At 40.5% G+C, this 14,869-nt stretch overlaps 1 protein-coding gene across 11 annotated transcripts; it reads right to left on the bottom strand.

The window, feature by feature from the left end:
* Positions 1–1,630: 1,630 nt before the first annotated feature.
* Positions 1,631–14,263, bottom strand: eef2k (eukaryotic elongation factor 2 kinase). Of its 11 annotated transcripts, none has more exons than XM_083555571.1 (20): positions 13,634–14,147; positions 12,975–13,232; positions 12,362–12,427; positions 11,444–11,544; positions 10,079–10,139; positions 9,928–9,965; positions 9,433–9,604; positions 9,183–9,332; positions 8,956–9,088; positions 8,097–8,224; positions 7,231–7,429; positions 7,028–7,083; positions 6,864–6,941; positions 6,362–6,418; positions 6,121–6,183; positions 4,826–4,957; positions 4,495–4,683; positions 4,264–4,388; positions 3,346–3,524; positions 1,631–2,525 (listed from the first exon to the last, which is right to left on the bottom strand). In XM_083555571.1, exons 2-20 carry the CDS (start codon positions 13,209–13,211, stop codon positions 2,416–2,418), a joined length of 2,274 nt encoding a protein of 757 aa, XP_083411697.1. In that variant the 5' UTR covers positions 13,212–13,232; positions 13,634–14,147; the 3' UTR covers positions 1,631–2,415. The 11 variants fall into 11 exon arrangements, with proteins under 11 accessions (XP_083411697.1, XP_083411701.1, XP_083411700.1 ...); XM_083555575.1 differs by having other exon boundaries at positions 7,231–7,426; positions 13,634–14,138; XM_083555574.1 differs by having other exon boundaries at positions 13,626–13,765.
* Positions 14,264–14,869: the final 606 nt, after the last annotated feature.

The following is a 14,869-nucleotide window of genomic DNA, read 5'->3' as shown; positions in this document are numbered from 1 at the left end:
AAGAAAACCAAATGCAATAGACTTATTAACACAAATATACATATGATTTGTTTATGCTGTTGGTCCAGTAGTCCATAGAGAGTGAAGAGTCACTCCTGAGGCATAAATCTGTACCAGTATTACAATGCTTCTATGCACAAAGTGAGCTCTTTAAAGACATGATGTACCAAGCAAGGACAGCTAATCTAATCTCATGTTAATTAGGAGCACAACATCGAGACAATTTATCCTTTTCTAACCACACAAGCAGTTCAGGTGCTTGATCAGTCAATCATCATCTCAAGACTGGACTACTGCAACACAGTCCTGGCAGACCTGCTTCAGAGTGACATTTGACCTCTGCAACTGATCCAGATTGCAGCTGCAAGACTTGCTTTTAACCATATAAAATTTTCCCACACCACCTCATTGCTAATGGCTTCCTGTTGCTGCCTGCATCAGATTGAAAACATTTACAAAGCAGAAAACGGACCAGCGCCCCTCTACATCACAGCACTTATCTTACCACATACTGCAACAGACTCCCCCGATTCGACTGGTCCCACATCTCTCAGGGTACAAGGCAGAGATGGGAAGTAATAAAGTACAAATAAAATAGCCTTCATTTGTCACATATACATTAGAGCACATTGAAATTGGTTCTTCGCATATCCCAGCTTGCTCGGAAACTGGGGTCAGAGCGCAGGGTCGGCCATGATGCGGCGCCCCTGGAGCACAGAGGGTTAAGGGCCTTGCTCAAGGGCCCAAGAGTGGCAGCATGGTGATGCCAGAGCTTGAACCCTCCACCTTCCGATCGGTAAAACAGCACCTTAACCACTGAGCCCCCCGAACTACTCCCCCGTAAATAACAAAATACATTGTTACTGTACTCTACTTACTTGTAGATTTTTCTGGTACAATATTTTTTTCTTTTTACTCTCACTTATTACATTTTTAATACAAATATCTTTACTTTGTACTTCTTACATTTTCAAACCAGGCTCGATACTGTTTTTCTCTGAGACCAAGAGCTGCATTAAATCAGTCCTTTCTTAATACTTGGTTTTATTTAATCTAAAATGATTAAATTTTATTTGCGCATCGAAAACTAATGGTTCTTCTACTTTGTGACATGATACTAATTTTACTTGTTAATTAAAGAAACCTTTTCAAAAGATCGCTTTTGTACTTGTTCGCTCTTCCTTTCGTCGTGGCGTGTTGAAGAGGCTGATGAGTTGATCTTTGGGTAAAGTAGTGCTGAGGTGTACAATTTGGTTTGTGTTTTCGGAAATAAAACCTCAAATCAACATCAAAATCAGATAATCTTTAAACTTTTCACTATGTGTGTCTTAGTGTTAAGGACTAGAACATTTTTGTGAGCCTACGTTCAATATGAGTCAAATTCTGAAGTACTGTTCAAATCAGATACTCAAGAACTTTACTCAAGGCATCTTGGAATTGGTGACAACTTGTTGTGTAGTATGTTTTGCAGTAAGCTATCTATCACTTTATGATTCTCAGGTGCTCTTTACACCGCCGTTATTTTGCATTTCACACGCGTCTTTATCCTGTATCTTCCATAATTCATCATTACCTCAGGCACTCATAATTCAGCCCATAATACACATGACAAGCACTCATACAGCAAATATAGCACTTGTTCACACTTGTATTTTTATTGTACAAGTTTTAGTTCCTGTAAACAAAAGTCACAAATTTGTCTTCAGCATAAAGATAGATAAAAACAGAAATTGAATCCGAGCCTGTTTAATCGATTACATTATTACAACCAAGAAAGGCAGACCACAAGACGACAATATAGCAAAGAGAGTTACATCATTCACTTTGTCTTTATCTATCCATCTATCTGTTTTCAATAGTGCTTTCCGAGCGGGGCGTTTCACATTTGTTCGATATTTCTCAGGGATATCACCAGGGCCAATGTGTGTGTGTGTGTGTGCATATTAAATAATATAAAATAAAGGGATTTAGTCCTATTCTTGCCTACAATATTGATCCTGACACTCATGACATGCATATTAATCAAAAAACGGAACGGAAACAACTGATGCATCTAAAATTGTAAGTATAAACAGTATATAGTGCTGATTCGTCTGCGTCGTCTCATTAATATTATACCGTTAGACGGTGATGTGATGATGTCACTGCCATTGCTAATAGTCTACCTTGTTTCCTTTAATCACAGATTGATCTGATTTCTGTTCCCTTTTGTGCTCTGAATTACTGACCAGCTTACAAGAGAACCCAAATATTCTCAAAGGCTTGTGTGGAAGCGTGGCTTAAGACACCCCCTAATTATAAAACCGGATCGCACACCAGCACACCGGAAAATAAAATGCTGTAAAAAGAGCGTGTAAACATATTTTCACACAAATTTGAACAACGTTAGAAGTCTGAGGAGTTCCTTCAGTTCCTTCACTCCTCCATTGCAGACCAAGCTTCCTCAGCTTTCATGTAGTACTGGTTAGCCAGTCTGCCCTTCATCGCCTCCATGGCGGCATCAGCTGCCTCAGTGAAGAGATCACCTACAGAGGAAGGAGACCAGGGAAGCTTGTGAGGTTCCTGTTTAAATCATCTTAATTGTAGGTTTTAAACTCAGATACAGTTCAAGGTAAGTCATATACAGTGTGAAATTACTGATTGCATGTAAAAAAAAAAAAAAAAAAAGAATTCTTAAGGGCCCTTTTGTAATGTATTTGATAAATATAAATACACAAGGTGGAATCAAAGAGATTTGAGTGTCCATTTTCCAGAAACTCAGATTTTCACAAATTCTTTTTTTTCCCCACTCAGATGTTCACAAATTATAATTTTTTTTTCCCTCAGATATTCACAATTTAGTTTTTTTTTACTCAGATGTTCACAAATTCTTTTTTCCCCCTCAGATGTTCACAAATTCTTTTTTTTCTCTGATTTTTACAAATGATTTTTTCCCTCAGATTTTCAGAATTTATTTATTTTTTCCCCCCTCAGATGTTCACAAATTCTTTTTTTTCTCAGACGTTCACCAAACGACAGTCTCCCCTATTCGTTATCTCCAGGCTCTGCTTACAAGAGTTAGGCCTGGGAATTCATAGGTCAAAGTTCACCTAAATAATGTGGGCAGGAAGCTAAAGTAACCACAAAAGCACCTTTCACATCCCATATCCTTTCCGCTTCTGTGAATCAGCATTTCCTCTGGAAATATATATATATTTTTAACTGTTATTATATACATTTTTTGTCTGTCAGTAACATAAAAAGAAGTAATGCCTGACAGTGACACTGCCTCTATCCTTTTAACAATTAAAACAAAAACACAGCAAAAAAAAAATAAAAAAATTTAAATTGCATGTTCATACATACCTGCTCTCTGAGGATCTGCCGTAAGGCCGAATCTTCCTTCTTGGTACATCTCGGCCAACCGAGCTAAAAGGAGGTAGCGTGGTTCATCCTGCATGCCGTCATACTCTCCTCCTTCATCGTAATCGGTCATGTTTAGTGCATTTTCGTACCAATGCACCGCTTCCTCCCAGTCCTGAGTCCTGCATAATGTAAATACAACAAAACGGTAATCAAAAGCAACTCTTTTTTTTTTTTTTTTTTTTTTTTTCTTCTTACACAGAAACCTGCAGTAAACCTTTCATCTTTAGATGCAAATGTGTGGTGGTCAAGGGAAAAAATGTCAGCTGTCAGAGGTCAGTGTGTATAAAACTATCAAGGAAATGCTTCTACTATTTCAAAAAGGATTAAAAAGAAATAAATACACTCTATGGACAAAAGTAATGGGGCACCTTATTTTTCCAGCCATATTCCCGAACTGTTACCACAAAGTCGAAAGCACACACAATTGTTTTTGGCTTTGGTAGCGTTACATCTTACTTGCAACTTGGCAAAGCCAAACCTGTTCCAGCATGACAATGCCACGGTGCACAAAGCCAGCTCCATGAAAATATAATTTACATAAGTTAAAGAGAAAGCTCTTGTGTGGCCTCCTATAAAGCTTTGACCTCAACTCTACTGAACACCTTTGGGAAGAATTGGAATGCTGACTGCACCCCAGGCCTCTTCACCTTCTCCACCACCCTTGTGACTGAATTAACACAATTCTCTATATGTACGCTCCACAAATCTAGTGGAACATCTTGCCAGAAGAGTGGAGGTTATTATAAGAGCAAATGGGCACTAAATGTGGAATGAGGTGGTCATTCTTATGGTCAGGTGTCCACACACTTTTGTCCATATAGTGTATATTCCATGCATATTCCAACATAGACATTGTACCTGTTAGGTGGGAGGTTTACTCCTGTATCAAACGCTCTGGCAACTAAAATCATACTGGGTCTGTCTCCAGCCTCAGCAGCCTGTAGTAACAGTTGGAAGCCTTTCTTCCGGTTCTCTTCATTGTCCTGTTGTTTTAATCCAGCGACACATCGACAAAGTAAATTCACACGCAAAACAAGCTCATATCGATCATCTTTCAAATAAAATTGAATGAAAAACAGCAAGCGGTACCTGCAGTTCAACCTCGTGTAGAACGTGATGTGGCAGCTGTAGATATAACTGACCGAGGGCTACAATGGCCTCCAGTTCGCCACACATCGCTGCCCTTTCCAGATGGTACACAGCTGAATCTTGGTCCCATGGTGCGTCTTTTTCACAGAAACGACCTGCTTCATGGTATCGGACCATGGCTAGATAGACCTGGTGATGAGAAGGCAGAATTTTTTATTTTTTTATCTTTTTAAACTATTTCTAACTAATGCAATAAGAAGGATCATTTCTCAAACTGACAGACATTTTCTATTGATGAATTTAATCTTCTATAAAGCGAATAAAACTTTACCTTGCCCAGAATAGATTTTCCGATTTTCCGTTCGAGAAACGTGTTAAGTCTCTCCACCTCTACAGCCACACAAGACGGCCTGTGAACGTGGGCACGGGACGAATGGAAGAAACTCCATTTTTCCTCTGTCAGCTGATGAGAAGAGCAAGTTATACATGTGTAAAAGGACAATGCATATACAAAAAGATGTTTCTATATAAAGGAAGATGCTCAGGAGTGCAAAGGTTGGTACATAAACGGTGCAGAATCGGTTTGTGTGTTTGTCTTGTGCAATACAGTGGAGGTTTTGAGAAGGCAAAAACCATCAACCACAGTTACTTGACAAGATGAAAAACACAAAAAACAAAAAAACAACTACAGCATAAAACGCTTATTCACTTATGACTGCTTCTCTATATCTGTTCTATTTTTTTTCTTCTCTAGAAGCACTGACATTATCTTTTGTAACCAGATGAGGTTGCTTCCTTTTTATAGTTCTCAGAAGTCCTCTGTTTGAGTTTCAGTCAACTGTTTGCAATTCTCATGTGCAAGATGCAGACATTTTGAGAAAAATATATATATACACTTAAGTAACTAATGCATACTGGCCCAAAGATGGTGGAAATGTATTGAGTCGTTCACTTAAAGCAGGGGTCCTCAAACGATTTTAGCGAGGTGTCTTGTGTGTAAAAACAAACAGCATGTGGTGCCAGTGATTCACCTCTGGAGGCCGCTCTTGCAATGACAGTGGACCGGAAGCCGGAAAAACTATCTAAACTGAATGGACTATCAACAATCTACTATCAGCAATCAATTACCGTTGCCTTGAACTTCGTTAATAACAAAGGGAATTTTAGTTTGAAAGCCAACATTTATTATCAAATACATATATGATACGAGTAAACATATATTTCAAATTAAATTTTCTAAATATGTCTGGCGGGCAATAGTTTAGGGACCCCTGACTTGACTTAAAAGAAAACATGCCTACATAAAACAGACACAGAATACAAGAACGTGAACATAATTACGGGAGTGGTGATACACAAGCAAGTCTCATTTAATTATAGAAGAGGAACGACGGTGTCTTTTCAAACTAGCAGCAATCATCTACATGCAGAAAGACAAGATTAAAATAAGTGGGGTATCAAGAACATAAATTAAAAGCTATCCTTCAGTCTTCGGATACCAGCATGCTTTGGAATACCAAGAAGCAAAGGGAAAGACCTCGGGCCAATGTGCCTTTTCTGGATTACAAATAACACTGATGCTCAAACCAGAGGGCAAGACTATACGTGGTGCATGCAGGAAATCACCGTCAGGGATTCAGGGAAGGTTACAGTAATGGAGAGCTTGCTGGGGTTACCCACCACTCTATGCTGAAGAAAAAGTGAGAGGAAGGGTAGAGAATGTAATGAACATGGGAGAGAATTGTGAATACTGGTTGTAGAAAGCTGGAGAAAGGGTGAGATGAGAAACATATAAAGGGGGTGTGTTGTATGGTTACATGATCATGATTCGAGGGCGAAGAAGGGGTACTGAATTAGTTGTATTTACCCGACGCATACTGTCGTCATCCGATTCAGAGTAATGTCTGTGGTAGAGAGGTCGGGCCTACATGGTGAAGTATAAAACCCACTATTACAGAGGTGAAGAATCCAAAACTAGACTGTATTACTAGTTAACACACTAAAATACACTGATCAGGCAGATCATTATGACAAGTGAACATTTTGCCTTCAAAGTTGACGAGTTAGAAGCAGAAAAAATGGGCAAGCGTAAGGATTTGAGCCAGTTTGACAGGACGTCTAGACGACCTGGTCAGAACGTCTCCAAAACTGCAGCTCTTGTGGTCTGTTCCACAAGAACTGGTCTGCGGTCTGCCCATAATGTCCTAATGTTATGCCTGATCGGTATACCTTACAAATGAACAATGTCTATGAAATTAATAAACATAATGTATTTTATTTATTCTATACATCTAGAATGCTTAGGTACGTATTGCTTGTATGATCCTGAGCAGAAAAGGATAAAAATAAATAAATAAATAAATAAATACCCTGTCATGGTGCTCTCCTGGGTCTCCTTCGCTGCGTTTTTCACTCGGACAACCGCTATCTCCTCCGCTCTCAGAGTCCTGGGAATAAAAGATGATTTCAGGTCTCATGACACCTACTATGCTAATTTGTTTGTTTGGGGAAAAACATTTTTTTTAATCATAACCTTTCGATACCAGTTGTTTCTTTCTGCGTCATCTGTTTCATGTATGCCTGGCCAACCTGCAAAAACAAAACCCACTTTTTACGGTTTTCACTCCAATAATCATTTCGGGAACTAAACAATGAGCTCAAGAACAAGAACTGCAAACGGAAGCTGACATTTGTATAACGAGAAGTACATTCTAATTAAACAATAGGAGTCTTTACTCATGGGGGAGCGGCCTACGAAGGCACCGAGGCTCAGCGGCGAACAGGGAATGGAGTCCGTGTCGCTCATGTTATCGTCAGCGGAAGACGTCTCCGAGAGACGAGACAGGAGGGGGGGTCCCCGGCTTAGAGACGTAGTCCGCACCCTGGGAGAGCCACACTGCTCCTCCGAGCCACGGAGTACGGTCTTGGCTGACTGCTAACCGGTTAGAAAACAACAAACCTCGCTTATCATCCGAAGCCAAATCATAATCATGCTGCAATTTTGAATTCAGTATATTAGAAGTGGTGCATATGATCCCTATTGATGTTATGACGTCCGTGTGATCGATTAGCGATAGAGCAAATCCTTAGACAACTGTGCCACTCAAGACAATAAGATAAATCTAATATTAAAACCTAAATAAGTAATTAAACTTGAATAAGAAATTTTTGTTTTGTTAGAGTTTGGCAGTTTATAAATATTATATTGTTCACTTATATGTGGCTTATATTTAATGACAGATCACCATTTATTGAGAAATTGGTCAACACTTTTGAAAAGATTATCTAAAGCTACATGTTTCAAATCTTTCCAGTACAAAGACACCCTCCCAAAAGACATGCTGAGATCCAGTACAAAGCCACCCTCCCAAAAGACATGCTGAGACCCAACTGCTATTCATTTTTCAGACTGGACAGACAAGTACAGACACCTCCTTCTTCTGAGTTGTTCACATTCTTGGTTTTCTTTCTCCTGTCTTATAAGAGCACCACCGTCTTTAGGTTAACTCTTTAAATGTCTACTGATCGATCTTCAAAAGATCTACTACCTTCAAAATTGGACCCTAAGAGATGCCACAAATGGGATGGGGTCTCAGACTAACCAGTAACTTGTTGGTGTAGTCCAGCTGAGCGCTCTCTGCAGGAGACAGGTCAAAAGGAGTGAGGCCCATACTCTTACAGATCTTGTTACACAGGTGAGAGTGGAAGAACAGGGCCATGCCACGGACGCCTTAATGATGCGTATGGTGTCATGGAGGAAAAAAAAAAGAAAGAGAACATCAGAAACAAGTCCTTGCAAATGCTCTTCAGTAAAAAAACAAACAAACACACAAAAAAAACCAAACAAAAAAAAAAAACCACACGGCTGTGGTAATATTAACACCATAAAAGTGTTTTCTCTGTTTTTAGTGTTTACAGCACACACACATGCATCTCTGCGGTCATGTCCACACTAATATGTTTCCGATTGAAAGCGCATGTTGTTCTCTCCGTTTGGCCTTCCGTCCACACCGAGACGGCTTATGGTTTGTGAAAACCAACTTTCGAAAACGCGTTTTTAGTCATGTGACATTGATGCATTTCCTAGTGATAGCCGCGTCGTTTCAAAGAGCCTGTAAGTAAATAGACGGCAGCTGGAAATGTCTCACGGTTTACTCATGCGCGGTACAGGGACGTACCCGTTTTTGGACGTCTGGGTGTGGATGAGCGACTTTTAAAAAAACAACATTGTGGACACGGAGCTTTTTTCACATTTATGCGAATCGCTGTAGACGAAGCCTCACTCTCTCCTAACACACACGGGTGTCTGATCCTTACCGCTCACCTCCTCAGGGTCTGTCCTCACACCCTGGTGCTCAGCACACCCCTGATCCCACAGTCAACACAAGACCTTTCGCTAGATTTGAGGCAGATTGTGCACAAGTGTTTCGAGTTACTGAAGAGAAAAAAAGTGATAAGTACCCAAATTTCCATCACCAAAGTCAGTGCCCTTCTCAGTGTGGATCTGAGGGTCTGTGTAGAGGTCTCCAACACCCTGAATGTCCACAACTATCAGCTGGTGTCCCGAGCGTTCGAATGTAAAGTGACTGAAAGCCTACGACCACAAAAGTTGAAAAGTGTGAACACCGGCTTGTGTTTTTATGTGTACACACACACAAAAAAAAAAAACACGTCGCTTTCAAAGCTACCTGAGGTGTAAGACGTATGTTATCGTCCCTCACGAAGCCTGAGTTCGAGTTGTACTTGATGTATTGCCCCTCGATGTAGTGCTCCAGGTGGTAAATCGGCTTCCCGGGGCGAGAGGTCATTTCCACAACACACATCTGCATAATGTCGACCTAGTATAAACAAGACCCAAACATACAAGCTTCTCTTTCTGGATTGGGGGGGGGTGCAACATGAAACTAGCAAATAAATAAAAAATAAATAAAAAGCTACCTGCTTTGGAGGCCTGTGACGGTTATACTCCTCACCCCATAATTTAGCTTCCATTTGCAATCTGACATCCTCAAAATAAACCTCTCTGTCCACGGTCTCCATGTAGCGCTTGGCCACATAGTTGGACGCCGATTTCCAGTTGCTGCTGTGGGAGAAGTTGGACAACTTTTTTCTGCAGAAAAACGAAGCACAAAAGCACACAGAGTGTGAACAACAACTTCAAACCACAGTAACAAGGAAGTCACACTCTGGTTCTATTTACATAGGGTTGAACTTCAACCAGTATAAACTGGCCAAACATTTCACGATGGTATCTGATCAAAATAGTCAGGAGTTTGTTTTTTTTTTCTCCAAAACGGTTGCCATGTCATGTCACCAAGAACAGGAAAGCCATGACCCTAAACTTGAAACCTCCAAAAGGGGAACGCTATGTCTTCATCGGCTATGTAAGGAATGTGCTCTGGGAGTGAACGAATTAAACTTCCTGTTACTTACGTTCGAAAACACTCTCTCATCGCACCTTTTCCGAAGGGCTGCAGGAAAAAACACACATTTAATAGCAGTGGAAAGAAAAAAAAAAGTCAACTAATCTAAATGTGAATACCGTACGTCATGTAATAAACAGTTATGACGGTGCTATTGATACCTGAGCGGACATCTTGATGTAGATTTGGTCCTTCACCCACTCTCCGGTAAGGGCGCTGTACCTACAAGATAACCAGAGCAGACTTTTAAGATTTCTCTGCAGCTATTTAGTGCAAGAACTGATTAAGGAAATATTTCAGGGAACAACAGACTGCCTTAGTAACCTTAGTATTGATAACTTGGCAAGATCAACCAGAAAAAAGGAATTTTTCTTTCTCCTGTATCCTTTTATTGCCTTTATTGCTTTAACCTTGTCATATCAAACACGTTTATTCACATAATAAAATAGCCAATTAGCAGTTAAATACTGATTTCAATATTTCACGTTAAAATGCAGTACATATACATACACACACATATCTATCTATCTATCTATCTATCTATCTATCTATCTATCTATCTATCTATCTATCTATCTATCTATCTATCTATCTATCTATCTATCTATCTATCTATCTATCTATCTATCTATAGAGGTGTGTGTGCATGTATATGTAGACAGACAGACAGATAGATGATTTCAATATTTCATGTTGCAATGCAGTATGTATACACACACACACACACACACACACACACACACACACACACAGATAGATAGATAGATGTGTGTATATGTATTGCATTGTAACATGAAATATTGAAATGTCATATCTATCTCTCTCTCATATATTGTACACACACACGCACACTTATATATATATATATATATATATATATATATGGTCATGTATATAAGGTGATCTGGTGTGCCTGTATGTTCCAGTAAAGAAGGCGTGGCCCATCTCTCATATTTTCAAAGCACAAGAAAGTCACACTGAACTGAAACATTCTAACTACGTTACATAATAACCTGCGAGCATTTAAACATGCTTAACTGAGTCAGCCCTTTTTTCCTTTCGCTTCGCCAATTTAGTGGCAGTATTGACTTCTCTCCTGCTCTGACTAAATGCTCAATATGCTGTGAATTCACTGTGAAACAAACTAAATTCCCTGACACCAAGACAGTCTCTTAGGGAAAAACTTCCCTGCAGGCACAGGCCTTTTATTTACATAAGTAAACGTGCACATCGCGCCGCTCAGGCAGAACACACTGTACCGTATAAAGCATTCCAAGGAGAGTGCAAGCCCTACTGCTGGCTGCACGTAAGCCCCGAAACGCAGCCACCAGTCGTATATCACGGCTGGAAGGGAGTTACTTTACTTGCGGTGTTAAATTTAGAGCATAAAACCAGAGCATACGACTGACCCTGTGTGACTCCCTCATGCTTCGTGTTACACACTACTATTATGATACAGAACAACTCATTAAAGGACGTTCTTTTTTTTTTTACAGAGCAAAACAAACCAACTTGTAAATACGGACCTGTATCGAACGCAGGGCTCCGTCTCGACATCTTCGAGGTGAAACTCGGCCCACGGGTCTGGCATTGCCTTTGCTTTCTGAATTGCATGTTTCCAAGCGGCCTAGGCGAAAGAAGGAGGAGGCGTAACGTTAATGTTTTTCCTGCAAACCCACTGTTAAAAAGATTACATCCAGATTCAAATGGGAGAGTTTTCTTTCTTTTAAACAGAGCATGCAAAAGTAGCTGGAAGTAAAGGAGGACCAGCAAGCACAGGAAGAGTTTAGGGTGTGAAATGGTCAACAAAAAAAGACGGTGCAACGATTATCGCTGAAAATCAACAGCGAAATCGTTCCAAACACCTGGCGTACATCATGAAATATGTGGCCAGAATCCAAGATTGCATAAACAGAAGAGGAGCAACGTAGATACAAGAGAACGCACAACGTCCGAGTGGAAGCCTCATATGACTTATGTAACTGATCATCATTATTTACAAGACTTCAAACAAAATCTCCAGATCGTTTTTGTTTTGATTGGAATATCTGAAAGGTTATAGGTCAACGGTGTGCACAAAGACACACACACACACACACACACATATATACTCTTATCTGTGTTACAGATAATCATGAGACCTGCACCAACTGTTCAAATGTGGCCCTTCTTCAGTGTTGTAAAAAATAATGCATGATTAATATGTTGTTGTTTTTTTTTATTCATTATAAAGCCATTGTCTTCCCTGGGGTTTGTTTCCTTGCAGGGAGCAAACGGTTAAAAGAAAACGAGTGAGACAGTCTTGGAAAAGAAAAATTAAAGCATGCATACCAGAAGATGTGAAGCTACAGGGAAAAAAGAGATTAATGAAGAACTGGAAAAGAGAGAGGGAGTTTTTTATGCGCAAGGGAAAAAATTGCTTCAAGTTGTTGAATGCAACGTACCCGACCTTTCTCGGTTAAAGACCCAAACCTGACGGAATGCACCGCTGGGTCTGGATCGTTTTTGTTCTGAAGGGGAGGTAAAACAAATTAAGGAGAGGAGGGCAAATACAGCGAGAGCACAGTTAGATATACACTATACAGTCTCCGTTTTGAACAGCAGTAGATCTGCTTTTGACAACAGAAGAAGGAGAATGAAGCACTAAACCCAGCCGAGTGAGTTACAGTAACAGGAGAAATACCCTGAAGACGGAAATCGGTGTACCGAAAGCATGCGCCGAATACGTCAAGACATGCAGTGAATATAGTAAATATAAAAGGCTTGAAAGTCAGACTTGGGCAGGGAGATAAATTTAGATAAGAAGCTGTGATCTCCAGCGCTTTAGAAGACGTTTTAGGAAGCAGCTGTTGACCTGCCTTTAAACATATGGTCATTGTTTATCGTTCTCTACACACTCATATGAGTGATTTCCTGAATTTGGGGGTATGGATGATCCAAAAACCATTTCACGGAAAATTTTAAAAGACTTAAGTGTCTTCACTATGTTATATGGGTGTATGACCAACAAAAAAGAGTCCTAAAGAAAACAAAAACAAAAACCAAACCAGGTGTTACCTTGTAGCTGAAGGATGTTTTGGGCAAGGAATTGGATAGTTGTTTTTGGTGGACGAGATCTTTAAGGTAGTGGCAAATGCCCTGTGTGGGACTGATGGGATCATCTGTGATGGGGCAGATGTAGAAGTCGTCGTCATCATCATCAACCGAGTGTCCACAAGACATGGATCTGCTGACAGGAGGTCTTTTGAGGCTGTCCACCTCCTCCATGCGGAACATGAGCTCCTCTTCAGCCATGCTGATCTCTGAAGTGATGGTCTAGATGGATAGATAGATGGATAGACAGAGAGAGAGGTGAGATGAAGCTCCGTCATGCAGCTGTCACTCCATGAGAAAGGAACCAGGGTTCTGCTAAGTCAAATATTGACACCCTTTGCTAGGTTAGCTTTGATAGCATGCGGACTCAACGCGCTAACGAATTCACTTAAAAACAATTATGCAAGCAAATAAAAAACCCAAACAAACACACAAACATTATTTAGATATATTTTCGATATTAAATGCCCTCCCACTCTCCTTGAACCAGGTCGTTTTCATGGTTATTAAAAAGCCTCGTTCAGAACTAGCACCTAGCATAAATACAATCGAGACGAATTGCTAGCTTAGCAGTATGATGGAGGAAAAGGGGGAGAAAAAAAAGTAAACAATCACATACACACCTCTGGTTAATGATCAACAGAAAGGCATAACACAAATCCACCGAATGATTCAGTTCTTTCTCCGGAACTGGTGCACACGAGGTCTTAATCTGGATAATATGAAAGCGGAAAAGCAGCTTCTCTGGCTCAGAGATCTCTAATTGATAAAACAGCGTGTCCCAGCATCAGCTCTACCAACTTTAATCCTGCACTGGTGTGTGTGACACACACACTGTCACACACTCAACACACACCCCATGCATAGCTGTGCACGGTGCTGGATGGAACCAATGCACTCCTCCTCCTCATATGTGGCGCCATCTATGGCCAAATCCAAAGCCTGTGTATCAACAAATACTACCCTCATGTGATCCCTCTGTGGGGGTGATATGCACATCAGGGGGTATCATTTGATCCTGAATTCAAATCATGCACTCATCATCATCATCATCATCATCATCATCATTCCTAAAATGCTTGCATGGAGCTTGAGTTGAAGAATGATGTCGACCTTAAAGCTACCAGTAGAGGTCTCAGTGAGCCTACCATACCAGAAGATCCTTATAGAGTCATGTGTGTGTGTGTGTGTGTGTGTGTGTGTGTGTGTGTGTGTGTGTGTGTGTGTGTGTGTGTGTGTGTCGTCTCGTGTACACCACGCCCACAACGGCACGGCTCTCCCTGCACGGACGGCACGTACACACACACACACACACACACACACAGAGAAAAACAAGAGAAAAAGAGAGAGAGAGAGAGAGAGAGAGAGAGAGATAACAACAAGAATCGACTCTTTCCCTCGCCATTTTGTATTCAGTGACTAGTTACTTTCATTATTCAATCATTCTCTCATTCCTATCCATTCCATGAATACAAGGTGGTATTACACACAGGGTACCACACACACACACACACACACACACACACACACACACACACACACACACACACACACAAACCAAGAAGCACAACTGGAATAGCTGATATGGCTGAAAGTGTGCAGTGACATTTTATTTAGTTCACTGTTGAGAATACTGTACAGTCAATATGGAAAGTGGTAGCAGGTTGTGAGTTCAAATCCCATTGCCATTGTTTTGCCCCTGGGCAAGGTTCCTTAAACATCAATGATTAAGATGTCGGCTAACTGAATGGAAGGTTGTGAGTTTAAATACCGCTGTCACTGTTGGGCCCTGGGGCAAGGTCCTTAAACCTTAACCGTTAAGGTGTCGACCATCTAACTGAAAGGTTATGAGTTCAAAT

This window comes from Silurus aristotelis (assembly GCF_946808225.1).
Source record: "Silurus aristotelis genome assembly, chromosome: 12".
Lineage (NCBI taxonomy): Eukaryota > Metazoa > Chordata > Actinopteri > Siluriformes > Siluridae > Silurus > Silurus aristotelis.
Note: the sequence above shows the minus strand (reverse complement) of the source record. Positions and strands in the feature narration are given on the sequence as shown.

Excerpts from the sequence above, each read along its gene's own strand:
- eef2k (XM_083555571.1), bottom strand. The coding sequence starts at position 13,211 with ATGGCTGAAGAGGAGCTCATGTTCCGCATGGAGGAGGTGGACAGCCTC. Across the intron at positions 7,084-7,230 it reads CGTAGGCCGCTCCCCCATGA|GTTGGCCAGGCATACATGAA; the intron begins GTAAAGACTCCT and ends TTGTTTTTGCAG. Across the intron at positions 4,958-6,120 it reads CCTTCCCTGAATCCCTGACG|CTGACAGAGGAAAAATGGAG; the intron begins GTGATTTCCTGC and ends TCTTCTCATCAG.